The 15,946-nt window shown below is 42.1% G+C and overlaps 1 protein-coding gene across 1 annotated transcript; it reads right to left on the reverse strand.

Annotated features, from left to right (window-relative positions):
• Window positions 1-673: 673 nt before the first annotated feature.
• On the reverse strand, window positions 674-8,917 carry LOC120735290 (transmembrane protein 121). Its single transcript, XM_040034590.1, has 2 exons — window positions 7,681-8,917; window positions 674-7,397 (listed from the first exon to the last, which is right to left on the reverse strand). Exon 2 carries the CDS (start codon window positions 7,189-7,191, stop codon window positions 6,241-6,243), a length of 951 nt encoding a protein of 316 aa, XP_039890524.1. The 5' UTR covers window positions 7,192-7,397; window positions 7,681-8,917; the 3' UTR covers window positions 674-6,240.
• Between the last annotated feature and the right edge of the window lie 7,029 nt (window positions 8,918-15,946).

A 15,946-nucleotide genomic window follows, 5' to 3' on the forward strand; every position in this document is an offset into this window, starting at 1 on the left:
AGATCATACTGTAGCTGCGAGTCACAGGCTTGATCCTCTGCTGGGTTCACACTTCACAGCTGTTGTTAATCCTCGCTGAACTGTGCACGAACAAGATAGCGAAACCTTCCCTGTTGCAGGGGCATTGCGAATAGCAACCGTGCCCTCGGCTCTTTCCTCGTAAAATTCATGCATGCGTGGCTGAGGGGATGTGTGAGGAATCTGTTTTGTAATTACGCTGGTTGTAATCTGGTGATTGAATGTGCTGAAAAAGATAAGTTGCACGAGTGTTTCGAGTGAAAAGCGGGTAATTACGACTCTTCAGCAAAACTGTTTGAGGATGTTGCTCACAGCTAATGTTCACGTGCTCGGAAAATCAGAGCGCGCACATGTGTTTAGCAGGACTGGGATGAGTTCAGACTGCAGACTTTGTGACCTTTCTTTGCTTTGCTCATGTGCACAGCATCTAAATTTTAGATTAAAGCATCCATAATCACGTGAACTGACTGCACCACTGTTTGGTTGCAGCATCACAGAGAAGCTTTAAATACACACGGTATTGCAGCGTCGCAATAAATCTCCTGTATCCAAATAACATCCCCGTTATTTGTTTTGGGAAAGTGGCCCTTTTTAAATCTAATATCAGTTATCCTCTACACAGCATAATCAATACTCGGTGACCATTCTTTTTCTGCGCCGCTTTGTCCTCCTCGTGCTCTAACATGCATCCCATGGAAAAATACATTTGTTACCCGCCATCCAAGACTGACGAAGGTCAGGCTGTGAATTTACTGCAGCTGTTTGTCTTCCCCGCTCGCTCGCTTGGCATGGGCTGCTTTGTCAGTGTTAATGTAGTAAGTGTGGAGGTGCAGCCTTTCCAGTTTATTAACATTTGAGAGTGCAAAGCAAATCAAGAAAAAAACCCCCACAGTCATCTGGATGAATGTAACGTTCATTCAGGAGCTGGCAGTGCAGGACGGGTGATGCGCAGTGGTGTGTGGGGGTTGATTGGGTTGGGTGAATGTCCAAAGGGACAGCCGGGCTTTCAAGGTGTAGATAATCTTCATGCTTTTAAAACCATTTTAAGATAATAAACCTAGACTGGCATAAACAGTAGTAAGTGCTTTGCAGATGATTAGAAGAAGTTTTAAAAAAAAAGAATAAAAGCTTTTTGTAATTTGCCAGATGTGCAATTATATAGTGATAGCAGAGGAATAGATATACTGATATTCTATTTATGTTTGATTTAACACTCTATATGCTGTAAGCAAGTGAAGGCTTTTGGAGCAAGCCAGAATGAGCTCATTATCACTTCTCCAGCCATCTGGTTTTGCTGTGTGACTGTACTACATCATCTGGTCGCACTGATGGCAACCCACCATATGCATAATTTTAAATAAATTTTAAAAAATCACTTGTTATTGTGAAACAAAGCATAACCGTGTTAAACATGCCGCAGTTGGACTGTGCATGAAGTTTACTTGGAAGGAAGGAGAGTGTGCTTTGTTGGGTGTCAGAAATGTTCAGTTGTCACATCACAGCAAGAAGGACCTGAGTTTGAATCTTAGCATTAATTTGCATAACGTTCCTCAGCACAGTGTGTTCAGTTGTTTCTTCACACAGTCAAATGGCACGCAGGTCACATGAACTGGAACCTGGATAATGCAAATGAGTGCGCACATGTATGTAGCCCTAAACTCTCCAGTTTCTCTGCTCTTTATGCATTGCACTCGTCTTTCACCCTTGAAATCTGTGCCTGTACTCTGTCATTAGGAAGCAGGAGTCCTGAAATAATCTTGGTACTGCAGGATGAATGGAAGTTGCAGAATGCGTTCTCTCCGTTTACATTTTTCTTTTGTTTTTACATAAAAGAAGAATGAAATTAATTAAGTACATAGTGTTTGTAGCCTGTGTTTTCAAAATTGGACAAGATAAGTGGTAAGCTTTTTGTTTGCGGTACAATTCTAAAGTCAGTATTTGGTTTGACAAACCTTTATTCTTCAACACAGCCTGAACTCTCTTAGGCAAGTTTTCGTGTCATTTCTTTAAGAAGTCTTCAGAAATAGTTCTCCAGGCTTCTTGACATTCAAGGACATTCAAACCTCTTCTTTGGATGTTGGCTGCCTTTTGTTCTGTCATTACTTATTACTCCATAAGGCCTGTTGTCACTGACAAGTCTAGTTCTTGTGTAATTTGGCATACCTCAGTCTTTTCTTCCTGTTTTTCTTTCTTAAGAATGGCTTCTTGACAGCCACCCTTTCACTGAGACCATTTCTGATGGGTCCACAGTAAGTGGATTCATCTACAGTTCGCCATCTACCACTCCCAACTGGTCGCAGTGAATGGCTGCCCCTCCCTGAACCTGGTTCTGCCTGAGGTTTTTCCTGTTAAAAGGGAGTTTTTCCTTCCCACTGTCACCAAGTTCTTGTCATAGAGGAGTCAACATACTGTAGAACATGGCAGCGTATTTTGTGCCTGTCAAACTGTGTTATCTTTGGCATTTTTCAGATTACATTCAACTAAAGAAATCAAAACAAATCATCTGTTTTTGTGACAGGCTGCAAGTAACAAAGTGCCTAAAGATAGAATTTAAATTTGGCTCTCTGCTAAGTTCTCTGTTACGTGTAGACACAACACTGGTTCATTCCTCGAGTTAGATGTCTTTTTTTTATCCTTGAATGAGTCATAGGTCTGTGTTAAGTAGCTTAACAGACCTCTAAAATGGTGAGAGACAACAGGTTTACAAAAAATAGCCAATGTCCAAAGAAAATGTTTGAATAACCTTCAGAAAGCTTATAGAAGCTTATTGCTCAAATGCACTTTGTCTGGCTCCTTGCAAGCAAAATATAAAGAAATAAGAGGTGGCTCAAGATGTTTGAACAGTACTGTATTTTCTGTAACATATACACTCACTGGCCACTTTGTTGGATACACATTGGTGGTACTGGGTTGGACCATCCTTTGTCTTCAGAACTGCCTTATTTCTTCGTGGCATAGATTCACGGTGGCATTTCAGAGATTTTGGACCATATTGACATTATAGCATCACACAGTTACTGCAGATATCGAATGACCCCTGCTGTGGTCTTCTGCTGCTGTAGCCCTTCTGCTTCTGCATACCTTTATTTGTAACAAGGTATGCAGAAGGGTTCATTTGAAATACTGCTGTTTTCCTCAAAGCAGTCCGACCATTCTCCTCTGACATCATTGAGGGATTTATCCTCAGTGGATATTTTTTGTTTTTCATGCCATTCTCTATAAAACCTAGATATCGATTGAATGAGCAGATTCTGAAATACTAAAATCCTGAACTACTAAGGGGTGGCTGCAGCTCAGGAGGTTATCTACTAATCAGAAGGCTGATTGTTCAATCCCTGACTGCTCCCAGTCTGCATTCCAAATATCCTTGGGCAACACACTAACCCCAAGTTGCTCTCTGATGCATCTCTCAGAGTGTGATTGTTAGATAGAAAGCGCTTATGTAGAAAAAAGTGCTTGGGTGAATGGAAAATGTCGTATAAAGAACTTTTAGCACTCAAATGGATTAGAACGGCACTATATAAGTCCATTTATCATTTATTCAGTCCATTTGTTTGGTATCAACAACAATCCCATATTCAGAGTTGCTTAAATCACCTTTCTTTCCCATTCTGATGCTCAATTTTAACTTTCCCTTACCTTCATGTCTACATGCCTGAATCTTCTGAGTTGCTGTCATGTGACTGCCTGATTAGAGATTTGCATTAATGAGAACTGTAATAGCCCTGTGATAAATTTGCGATATGTGCCCCCCCCTCATTCTAAAATAGCTGGGATAGGTTCCAGCCCAACTGTGACCCTGAATTGGATAAGTGGAAGAAAATGGATGGATGGATGGATGGATGGATGGAGAGCTTGAACAGGTGTACCTAACAAACTGGCTGGTGAGTTTATGTCATGCAGTGATGAATGTTTATATTTTAAATAAATACATCATAAGTTTCAAATAAGGAGATTAGTGTATGTAAAAATGCAGTTTTTCCTTCTCTCGGCTGCGTGTGATGTTAATGAGCGGATCTCCTCATCCACCCGCTGCTCCAAACATCTGTTTGAAAAGGGCAGAGAGTCAGAAGAAAGTAGTCCTAAAGGAAAGGGAATGGGGGGGGGTAAAACTGCTGGTTTCACAGAATGGATGAAGTGAGGGGCTGTGTAAGAAATAAGAATTATTTTTGACCTGTGACTTATGCAAAGCTACTCTACTGGAGTCAAAAGATGAAAATATGCTGGAAAGGAACAGAATGGCCCCCCTTTATATAGGGATTTTCATGCTTTGATTTATACAACAAACTATTTGTTTTGGGTTTGTTTTTTTGTTTGTTTGTTTTTTGCAAAAATGGCAAAGTTTTCCTTTTGTTTGTAGAACCCAATAGAAAGCTGTTATGTGGTCCTCCATACAGCGAGAGATGTAAGGCTGCCAGTTTCAGAAAAAAACACTTGATCATTGTTTTAAATCACAAATACTATTTTAAAGGATGAATGCTTTCTTTTCATTGCATCAGTTCTGCAAAAACAATACAATTCAATTGTGTATTATAGTCCAAATTGCTGATGCTGTAATTTTACAAGCCAACAACACTGACAAAATAATGCTAGCTGCAGCAGTCTTAATGCAACAGCCTGTTTTGTGCCACCAAACGCTGCTACCTTCCTGTAACTGAGCCTTGCATAGATAAAAAAAACACTGGTTTCGATAATCATTGTGCTTTTTACATTATGCATGCAGTGAGAAAGATTATGCAAAAAAAATAAAATAAAATAAAAAGAACAAGAGCAGGAACCTTTTGCAAAAACATTGTTCACATTTTTGTGGCACCTCTGCCAGTGTCATTTGTGCACTGCATCAAATTAAAGCACCTGACCTTCAGTTTTATGTTTCGGATAGATAGTGAAGGCCCAGTAAAAAATATTCTTTGCAGCAAATATGTCATTCCCAGCATTTTTTTCTGTCTTTGACATTCATATTGAGATTTAGCAAAAAATTTAAGCGTGTCCATCACTGAAATTGGAAACAAGCTCCAGCTCTGACTCAACTGGTGGCGGAGAGCTGAGGGCCGAAAGAGATTTATCATATTAGAAGACATGATGTTTTCTTGGCTTGTTGCGTGGATTCACATCACTGGACCGAGGTATCCATTTTGTCTTTTGTGTGAGGAACAAAATGACAGTGCTTAGAACTGCTGCCGCCACGAAGCGCAAGCACAGATAGTTACTGTTTGCCTGAGGAGGATATTAAACGGGCTTCCTTATTTGGGAATCATTTATCCGTCTGCAGTGCCGGCCCTCGGCTGTGTACTTTATCCTGTGGCTAACTGCATCTCAGTGAGCCTTTTGCTGTGATAAAACGGTTCATAACTGTGCAGATAATTCATTTCAAATGTCCCCCAAAATTGCCACCCTGGAATGTATGATCACTCTCAAGATGAATGACACTGCAAAGGCACCAGTTTGCCAGTTAAGCAGCCTCTAATTGTAGATTGAACCAGAGTGAGAAAAGGGGGGGGAAAAAATCATTGTCTGTCTTTCTTTGTATCCCAGGTTAATTAAAGAACATTTGCTGAATTTTAATTAAAAGGTGAAATATAGTCGATTGGTCCAGTAACTTTCAAATGCCTTTATGAAAAACCCCTTTTACAGCCAGTGAGAGCGCAGGAGAGCCTTTATCTTGTACACAATACTTTATCAAAGAATCACATATAAAAACACTTCTTTCCAGAGAAAGCTTTTAACTGTTTGATTCTCTCATTGGTTGCTCCCTCTAAATCGGACACGTTGAAGCCCTCGACTACAAGGAACAATCGAGGAACAGAAAATGCACACCACACCACACAGACCCTTAAATTTAAGATTAGAATGCAACACACACAATTCAAAAATATATTCCTCTAATCTTGCAATAGTTGCAATAGGTTGTTTTTCTTTTTTCTTTCAGTTGTACAATTAGAAAAAATACACAGGTAACTGGATTTACTGGAGGAAACGCTTTAACAAAGTCACAAATAATACTGTATTTTGCACCAATGACAGCTTTGGATCCGACGCTCTATCATCACTAAGTGTCTGCAGGGTTCTCTGTGCCATGAAGCATCAGAGGAGATGTTGATCTCCCGTGTGTTCACATGAGTGTTCGCATGCCCTAAAAGGTGTGGAACACTGTGCCCCGCCAGTGTCCTGAGGGTCATATACACTTGTATTGACATTTCCAGGGTTCGCCCCGCTGTTTTGTCATGTGTGTTCGCAAGTAGTCACCTCGGGGAGGGGTGTCTGGTCCTGCATTACCACTTGAGGAGGGGTGGGGGCAGGGCGAGCGTGGGCCACTGAGTTTTTCTGCAGCTCGACCCCGAAGGCGGGAGGAGCGTTCTGCAACTGTCTCCTGTACTGCACAAAGCTGCAGGTCTTTAGGATGATGGCCAAGATGTTCTTTCCTATTAGGATCCCAGATACCCTGGCGTCCCTGTACAAAAGCATGTTCCCCCCGCGGATGAACAGAGTGATGATGTTAATGGTCACAAGGCTGAGGATGGGGTACAGGAGCATCTTGTGGGGGACAATGTTGATGCCCTGCATGCTGATCTCGCTCAAGGACACGCAGGGCAGCACGAGCAGGAGGATGTAGCAGTAGAAGAACATCAGGCCCTCGGCCCACAGAGGAAGCCCTTTCTTTTGTGGCTCCCACAGGTTGGCTTGGATGTCCAGTATGTCCAGCAAGTCCACCACCACCCAGAAGAGGCGGTTACGGATCTCCTCGCGCTTCTTGAAGGCTCGAACATACTCCATGTGGTCGATAGCCACCAGCACCACAAACAGCACTGGGATGCAAATAGACAGCAGCAAGGTCAAGGCTTTCCTCGCGAGAGCGTCCAAGCTCTTCCTGTCTGCTTTGTAGTTTTGATACACAAAGTAGACCTTGATCTCCAGCACGAAGATGTAAAGAAACCAGAGAATCATGGCGTAGCCTCGCTTCGCTGTGCGCACCTCGGCGCCCACCCACACTGCCACGTAACGCAAGACAATTAAGAAGCAGATGTCTCCCACCATCACCATGATGCAGATGCCGATCTTGCGGGGGCCGTGATTCTGCTCCACCAGGTAGGCATCAATCAGCGCCATGCTGCTCATGATCAGAATGGTGGACAAGCACACGTGGGGTTTGTTGGTGGGAGGCGGGGGTACCATCCTTGCCTGTCTGAGAAGAAGAGGAGGAGGAGTGTCGTTGAAGAGGGAGTGCAGAGGGTCCTCAGTTGTCCAGTGAGAGGCAGATCAGATAGCGCTGCTAGACAGCGGTGTTCCCCTCCATTGCTTCTTTCTTGGCCACAATCCAGGATGCATTAATAGGATTCACACAGATCACTTCAATCAATCTCCGCCTGTGCCCAAGCCACCTGCCGGGTAGACAGCACCCCTCATTTAGTAAATTGTGTTAATTGGTAAACGGTCTGTAAACATACAGCTTCACTTGTCTGTGAATTAATATCTCAGGATGTGCCTACCTTTTTACGCTCTGATAATTATTCAGGGAACACAACAGTTTAATCAGCGAGTTGCAGTTTCTCTTATTAAAAGAGAAAAGCTGCTGCGATGTGCTCTCGTTACAGATTCACTCTCGACACCCTTGTTTTCATGCAAGCTTAAGCTGGAGAGATAAAAATCCAGCTGAATACTCACTTGTGTCCCTCTTTGTACTTTATCCTAATGACTGGCAGCGAGCGATCATCCATGAGACTGCACTGGGAGATCACAAAGCCCATCTGTAATCCACAGGAGACGAGAGGAGAAAAGGCAAGGGATCCTCTCCTTCTCTGACAGCCATAAATCCACCAATCATGGATAGGTTTCTGTCGCTCTTTCCTTCTTTCTTTCTTCAGGTGAAAGAAAAATCCCCAAATCTTGCCGTCATAATCCACTTACCAATCAGACCGAATCAGGAATAGACATCTTGATGGTCACAAAGACAGCTCTCAATTTCTGCCTCTAAGAATAGAGGTTGTTTAGTTGTTGTGCTTAGACGGAGGCTTTAAAATGCCCCAACTTCAAAAAGAAAAAAACAGGGTGGTGGTGACAAAGTTGATTAAAAATACAAAACCTCAGCAGTAAGTCCTGCTTCAAAGACAATTTCCTCTCCAGAAGTTTCCTCCTTCATCATCCACCATCCCTGGCCGAAGAAGATGAAATGTTTTGTGTTGTTTTCCTGTGCAAGTATGTGCGTTTCACAAGAAGAAGGATTTTTGTGGCTCTTTTGAAAGCACCGCGAGCGTCCCTTTTCGCTCACACTCACTGTTTGCATGTGTGTGTGTGCATGCGCGCGTGTGAGGGAGAGAGAGTGTGTCTGCGCGCAGGTTTCAGCTGTCTCCACGCTTCGTTGTCGCTGTAAAATGCTGCCCCCCTGGCGAGATCCTGGCTGCTGCACCGCTTTCTGTCTCCCGCTCAAGCAGTTTTTTTGTTGTTGTTTCTTTCTTGCCAGGGACACCAGGATCAACAGCGCCGGTGGATTCCCCTGTGTCCACTCGGCGTGCTCTGCCAACACCACCAGCACTGTTATACTCCAACGCCGCTGCTTGTCTCTGCCCGTCAGTCTCTGTGCGCTCTTCAGCCCTCTCCGAAGTCAGAGAGATGCTCCTCTGGTGCGTTGAGACACACTCCTGAGATTTTTTTTCCCCCTTTCTCTCCGTGTGTCTCTCTCACAGCTACGCTCCTTCTCCCTGTTCTGCCCAAGTAAAGGCACTTGCTGTGTGGAGGTGACGCTCAGCAGACCACAGCTGCAGAGAGGAGAGAGAAAAGAGGTAGAGAGAGAGAGAGAGAGAGAGACAGAACACTTTTCCAGGGGGTGGAGAAAAGCAGGGTGGGAAAGGGGTTGGGGAGGGAGCCAGCGTTCTGCAGCTTAGCTGAATGCACAACTTCTCTCTCTTTCTCTCATCCTGTTTTCCCTTGCCTTTCTTTTTCTTTACCTCTCTCACTTCCCTTTCTGCTTTTCACATTGTGTCTTGCACTGATATCCTATTTTCTCGGGCTGTTTTCTGTTTTGGCTCCCAGAAAAAGCCTCCGGTCTCCGTCTTCTTTAAAAAGCCCATTATGGCGCCGTGCAGTTCTACCTCTCCCAAGTTCGAGGTGAATGGAGATGAAAAGTGATCCGGAGAGGAGAGGGGGGGAGATGCTCTCCAGTATGGGATGTAGAAAGCCAGCTTCCCAGGAGGATGTGTGTCTGCAGTCATCTGGGGAGACATGGGGAGGTTGGGGTGGGGGTAGGAGGGGGATTGAAGAGAGGAAGATGGGGGGTATTGGGGGGGGTTCAACGCCTCTCTTGACAGAGAGCCTTTCTATTGATCTACCAATGGAGCACTGAATCAGGAGACTAAGACAGGGCCAGTAACCCAAAGAGATGAGGGGTGAGAAGAGATGGGGAGGTACAGACGTAGAGAAAAAGAAAGGGAGGGAAAAGTGACGAGGAGGAAGAATGACACGAACTGAGGAGAGGAAAAAGGAACACCGGGAGATGTGCTGGGTGGGACCAAATGTCAAAGGAAACATTTTTATCCCCTGAGATGTAATAATGCCTGGGCTTGGAGATAATACCTTTGCAAAAAAAAAAAAAAGAAAGTTAATTTTTTTAGAAAGGTAGGAATAGGTTGGTGTGTTTGCTTTGCCATGCAGTATGCTAACACCACCAGCTCTGTTTATCCAGCTGGGCCAATTAGGGATAATCCTCCCTCAGAGGAACCAAACTGCTTTCATTAGTACAGTATGAAGCCATTTACTGCTCACTTCATGAATTGCGGTTATTGAAGAGTCAAAAACTATTGGTCTTCTATGCAACCGTGGCTGCACTTTTCATCCGACTCTGGAATGACAGCAAAACATAATTGCAATCAATCATGCTGATTTTTTTTTATTTGTTGTTTTTTCTTTTTTGCACTCAAATGGATATGGTTACAGAATTACCAGCTGCGCATCAGCTGACACCTGCAACCACGGCTGTTTATAACTTCTATCATGCCTTTATCATGGAAGCATATGGAGGTCTGAAAAAGAAGTCAAGTGAAGCAGCCATTTGCCTTTCAACAGATTGCTTATTGACTATTTCCTCTGGATTTATCGACCATAATTGGGCCATGATGATGAATTATACCCTTCTTTGCAAACTGTAAAGTTGATGTTCCATCCACAACATTTTAATGCATTTTAACAATCACAATCAAACACATTGCAGTCATCAGTTTAATACCAGCTGGTACGAAATGCTACTGCAACATATTTAACTGATTATTAAAGATGGTTGCTGGGTGGTTGTTTGAGGAAAAGGTCACAAGTCTGATCCCCACAACAGGCAGCAGACACACACTAACAGAAATGTGTCCATGAGCAGGGCACTTACGGTAGGTGCTACACCTGCTACACTCTTTCACTCAAAGTCACATGGGTATCAGTGTCGGCTGAACGCCTGAATTGTAATGTAAATCAGTAGATGGTTTGCCTATACCGCTCGGGAACAGCCCTGTGATCTTAATAGGTTCACTCCCCCTAGAATCAGTATGGAGATTGATACACCGCGTGTTCTCCTCTTTCTTATTCCTCCCACATCTCGTCCACTAATATATAATTTATATCTTCATTTACATGCCTTTTGTGATATATATAATGGAGTCCAAGACTATATAACTTCTCCATTAAACAGGGCAGTTAACCTGGGCTCGGACTGAGTCACATCTGTTCTCTATCTTCAGTTATAAATGCTCAGCATTTATGTATCGTCATCTTTAAATCTGTGAGGATATCACATCACTGTCGCTTTTATAGAAAGCTGATTTACACACGTGTTTATGCTGGGGGGGGGGGGGTTGTTGTTTTTTTTACTGTCAGCTCCTGTCAAAGATCTCAGTCTTGATTAATGTAATTATACTGTTATACAAGCAAGATGTTATATTTGATGCCAAGAGTGCTTCAGAAGTCTTCTGTCCTCTTGTGCCCTCTCTCCTTCGTCCATCAGAGTCTGCTCAGCCTCTTGCAGAGGACTGTCCTTGGCTCTTGGACAGGGACACTGCATCATCACAGTTCAGCTCCAGGCAGCTAACACAACAGATAGCAGACAATAAACCCCCAGTCACATTCTCCATAATATTGTCTAGCATCAGCATTGACAATCAACTATCAGAAGGCACAAAAAGAGAAAAGCAATGGAACGGCTACAGCAGGGGCCTCGTCATCTCGTCTTTTGGACCTGCAGTTCAATCTGTTTGTCTCTAAACATGGTATTTGGCTTTATGCAAATATTTGAGCATGCTTTCTCAGAGCATAACACTCCATTTTTCAGAAATGTTCCCTTGACAACCGAGTGCAGCAGCTTGAGAAACGTGTTTTCTCATCTTGTCAAAAGAGATATCATGGGAGGAATTCACCGCTGCACATTGTACCTTGAACTCAGCTTAAATAACACATAAAGTGTGTTTTCTAAACAATGGAGATATAAGAAAATGTGCTTTCAAGAGGAGACTCTCCTTATGGCTGGTTGCAATTCGTAGCTCAAGAAGCAACTTTACTTTCTTTACTTTCCCATTTGTGGTCACTGTTTGTGGACCCCTCTCTCACCTAATTCCCCGACAGTCGATGGGCGATATTAGGATATTTTTGCAAGAAGAAAATATCTACAAGGTTTTTACTCAAAGTTTTTACAAAGATACAGCACATACGTCCACTTGATTAAGGTTTTATTGTCCGACATTTAAACACAGTATGCCGTTTTCTCACACAATTCATATTAATTGCATCAATGTTCCCCCAGAGCAACACTGAAAGAGGGTATTAATGTGCACCTAAGTGCTGCAGGTAGTGGCATAATTACAAGGGTATGCATCACTGAATGAATAGGCTGATTAGATTTGCTTTGTGTTTCGACTGCAGATGATTTACTTAAGAGTCAAGAGTGGGGTATGATTAATTTCACTGTGCTGCTCTGCACCGAATCCAAATAGAAACACCTTCCCATTAATGTGAGGCTTAAAACGATGTTTCTGCAAGACGTGTGGGTGAAATCTTTGAAATTTTAGCTCATTGTACATAAAGATGAGTGATAAGGGGTGACTCAAGTTTCACTGTTACAGCATGTCATGATTTGCAGATTGTTTAAGAGGAAAAAAACAAAAGGACCTGGACACAAACATGGATTAATCGTTTGGGTTTGGCAGCCGGTATTCAGTGTCAGCAAGCTGGGAGAAGATTGGGGAATTTACTTCACCGAAGACAATTTGTACATGAAGCATAACAGTGGAAATAGGACACATAAATCACATTAGCTGTAACCCTGAGTCTGCCATCGATTACCTACAGGAAAACAAATGGGGACGTTAAGCCTTAAACACCCCCATCAGGGTTCTAACCACCAAATGGGAATCATGAAGTGGATAGCCTAAGCAGGTCCCTGTGGGGCGATTAAATCAGAAGGGGGGAGATAGAGCAAATGGCCCCTGCCCCCTCGCTGTCCACTAGACAACCATACCAGAGCAGATACAGGTCACTTCAGCACCTCTAGCTATGATATAATGGCTGGCAGAGGAAATGCAGCAGCGTTTGCTGGCATCTTTGCGTTATTTGACATGACATCAGGTCAAATCTGAGACAAAGCAGAGTAGACAGAGAATTCATTACAACAAAGCAGTCCTGGATCTAACAGTATTTGCATTTGATTGATCTCGCTCGCAATCCCATGTGGGTGGGCTTTACAACCGAGAGGAAGAGAACGATTGCCACATTATTACCACAATCAGGAAATCCACAGAAAGACGTTTTAATCAGCGCGTTCAAAAGCCTTGACTTACAAACCTGTCCACCTCACCTCTCCTCCAAGGAGCAACAACAAACACCGCAAATTATTTGCAATTTTCTTAACGCATCCACGGAAGAGAGTCAAATCCAGGCTCTAAGGGATATTATGCAGTGTAACAAGGTGGTTGTTTATATATCTCTAAACGATGCCTGACACAGAAAACACAAGTGACAGGTCCTATCATACCCTTTCATGAGCATAGATTTGTTTTTATGTGAGCCTCCCACCGTGTGAGAACAGGTGTGTGTGGGTGTGTGTGTGCATGGCAGAACAATGCATCATCATTCGTGGCTCATAATGCCTTTAGTGTGAAGCACAGCTTGGGACATGTGAGATGAAACACATGCAAATAATATTTCCCGCTGCGACCCGTCCAGCACGAAGCCCCTAGACAAAGAAAAGAAAGAAGGATTCACTTGACATTAATAATGAATTAGATCTTAGAGGATAAATGTCAAGTTTTTTTTTCTTTTCGCAGTTTGAATCAGTGTTTCATCAGACATCCCTTTTTATTAAAAAGTAAAATTATAGATGTGTTCTTGAGAGTTTTATCCCTGTATGACAAGTGTAGGTGTTTTAAAATCTGCTGACACTTGGAACAGCAGCACAAATTTTCACCCTTCACTAATAATGACAAAGCTCGTGGTGGGCAGCATGTGACACAATCATCCGTCACATCCTCATATTATTACAGTAAAGATGAGTAAGCACGCTATCAGTGTCAAGGTCTGACATCATTGTAAGTGGGTAGCTAATGTGCTGGAGCTGAAAATAATAATGGATTAATAATACTGTGTACAACATCTGGAGACCGAAATGTTGAAGGTGGGTGAAGGGGTGAAAAAAACACACACATAAAAAACTTGATGGACACAACCAGCAAACAATTACTGACATTTGGAACAATTTTTAGTAAATATCCTTTTATTTGGTGCATTCACTGAAATATTCGGAAAATCAGAATTTCAACCTTAGATATTTAAGGCAAAAATAAATAAATATAACAATAAAACAAATATTTGTTTATGTTCTGTAATGAATAATTCACTATGTGCAAGCCTTTAAAACAAAATGATATTTTCAATGCTGCACTGACATTCCTGAACACAAAAATTAGTTTTAAATGTTAAATTAACAGATACTAATATAGTGCCCTTCTACTCTGACTGAGCACTAAAAGCAATTTTCACAACAAGCCTCACTCGCCCAGTAACACACATATTCATACAAGTGCTTTTTTAGCACCTTGTCTAATCTTCATACACACACATACACATGCTCTGTTGGATGCATTGGGAGCAACTCAACGCAATTCAACATCTTGCCCGAGGATACTTCAACATGCAGACCGGAGGAGGCAGGGATCTTGCTCCCGACCTTCTGACTGGTAGACGATCCACTCCACACCTCCTGAGCTGCAGTGGTTGCTTCTCAGAAAATTCCAGTGTATAAATTTGGGTATGAAAATATGAAGTCAACTTGTTATTTGACTAACAAATAACAATATAATTTTATCTTTTTTTAGTTTATAACAAAGTTTTGAGAGATCTCTACAAAATCTGTATTTTCTTGTTTTTAAGACAGGTGGTCTAATAAATTTGTTAAGCACTCTGTGTCATATAAATATAATAACAACTGCTGAGGTCATACAATTAAGGAAAACAAATCGCACATTTCACAGTTTAAGGTCTCTATAAATGAATGTATTTATTATTGCATCATTGTGTAATGAACGTCTAGTGTACTTTATGACTACATTATGATGAATGATGCAACCACTATTCTACCATATATGTGTTTAATCACCATCGTTAATTGCAATGTCATGACTGTAATAATAATAATAATAATAATAATAATAATAATAATAATAATGCATTTTATTTGAGGGCGCCTTTCAGAAACCCAAGGTCACCTTACAAAAAACAAAATTAATAAAAGGAACAATAGTCATAAAATACATAAAATAAGTTAAAATTACAAAACAGAGCTTGACAACAGATAAAATCAGCATTAAAGTGAATAAGCCAGTTTAAACAGATGTGTTTTGAGCTGTGTCTTAAATACGGAGAGGGAGTCAATATTTCTTAGTGCAGGAGGAAGAGAGTTCCAGAGCCGAGGAGCAGAGCGACTGAAAGCTCTGTTCCCCACAGTAATAAGGTGTGAGGATGGAACAGTAAGATGAATAGCAGATGATGATCTGAGAAGGCGGGAAACGGTGGTGATATGGAGCAGGTCACACAAATATGAAGGAGCAGATTTATGGATACACTTGTATGTAAGAAGTAAGATTTTAAAATTTATCCTGGCTTCTACAGGCAACCAGTGAAGCTGCTGAAGAACTGGGGTAATATGAACTCTTGACGGAGTGCAAGTTATGACCCGAGCTGCAGAATCTTGAAGAAGTTGGAGTTTATGAAGGGCCCTTTTAGGGAGACCAAATAGGAGGGAATTACAGTAATCAATACGGGACGTAATAAGACTATGGACAAGGATGGCAGCAGCATGGGGAGTAAGGAAGGGACGGAGTCGGTTAATATTACGTAAGTGGAAGTAAGCAGACCGGGTTATGTAATTAATGTGAGACTGGAATGAAAGAGTATTATCAAGTATGACACCCAAACTCTTAACCTGAGGGGAGGGAAGGGTGGGAGAATTTTCAATGTTAATGGAAAAACTGTGGGATTTGGTTAAGATAGATGGTGTACCAACAAGTAAAACTTCAGTTTTATTACTGTTAAGTTTGAGAAAATTGGAGGAGAACCAGGATCTAATCTCAGTAAGACAGTTTGAGAGGGAAGTAGGTGGGAGGGATGAATTGGGTTTAGAAGAAAGGTAGAGCTGGGTGTCATCGGCATAACAGTGAAAATTGATATTATATTTTCGGAATATATGACCAAGAGGGAGCATGTAAGTAATGAATAAAAGAGGCCCTAATACTGAACCCTGGGGCACACCAGCAGAAACAGGATAGAGAGTTGAAGAATGGGATTTAAATTGGATAAACTGAGTGCGCTCTGAGAGATAGGAGGTGAACCAGGTAAGTGGGGTGTGACTAATACCAATGGAAGCTAACTGGTTCAGGAGAATATTGTGAGAAATGGTATCAAACGCCAC

This window comes from Simochromis diagramma, unplaced genomic scaffold (assembly GCF_900408965.1).
Source record: "Simochromis diagramma unplaced genomic scaffold, fSimDia1.1 OVJJ01000481.1, whole genome shotgun sequence".
In the NCBI taxonomy this organism is placed as follows: Eukaryota; Metazoa; Chordata; class Actinopteri; order Cichliformes; family Cichlidae; genus Simochromis; species Simochromis diagramma.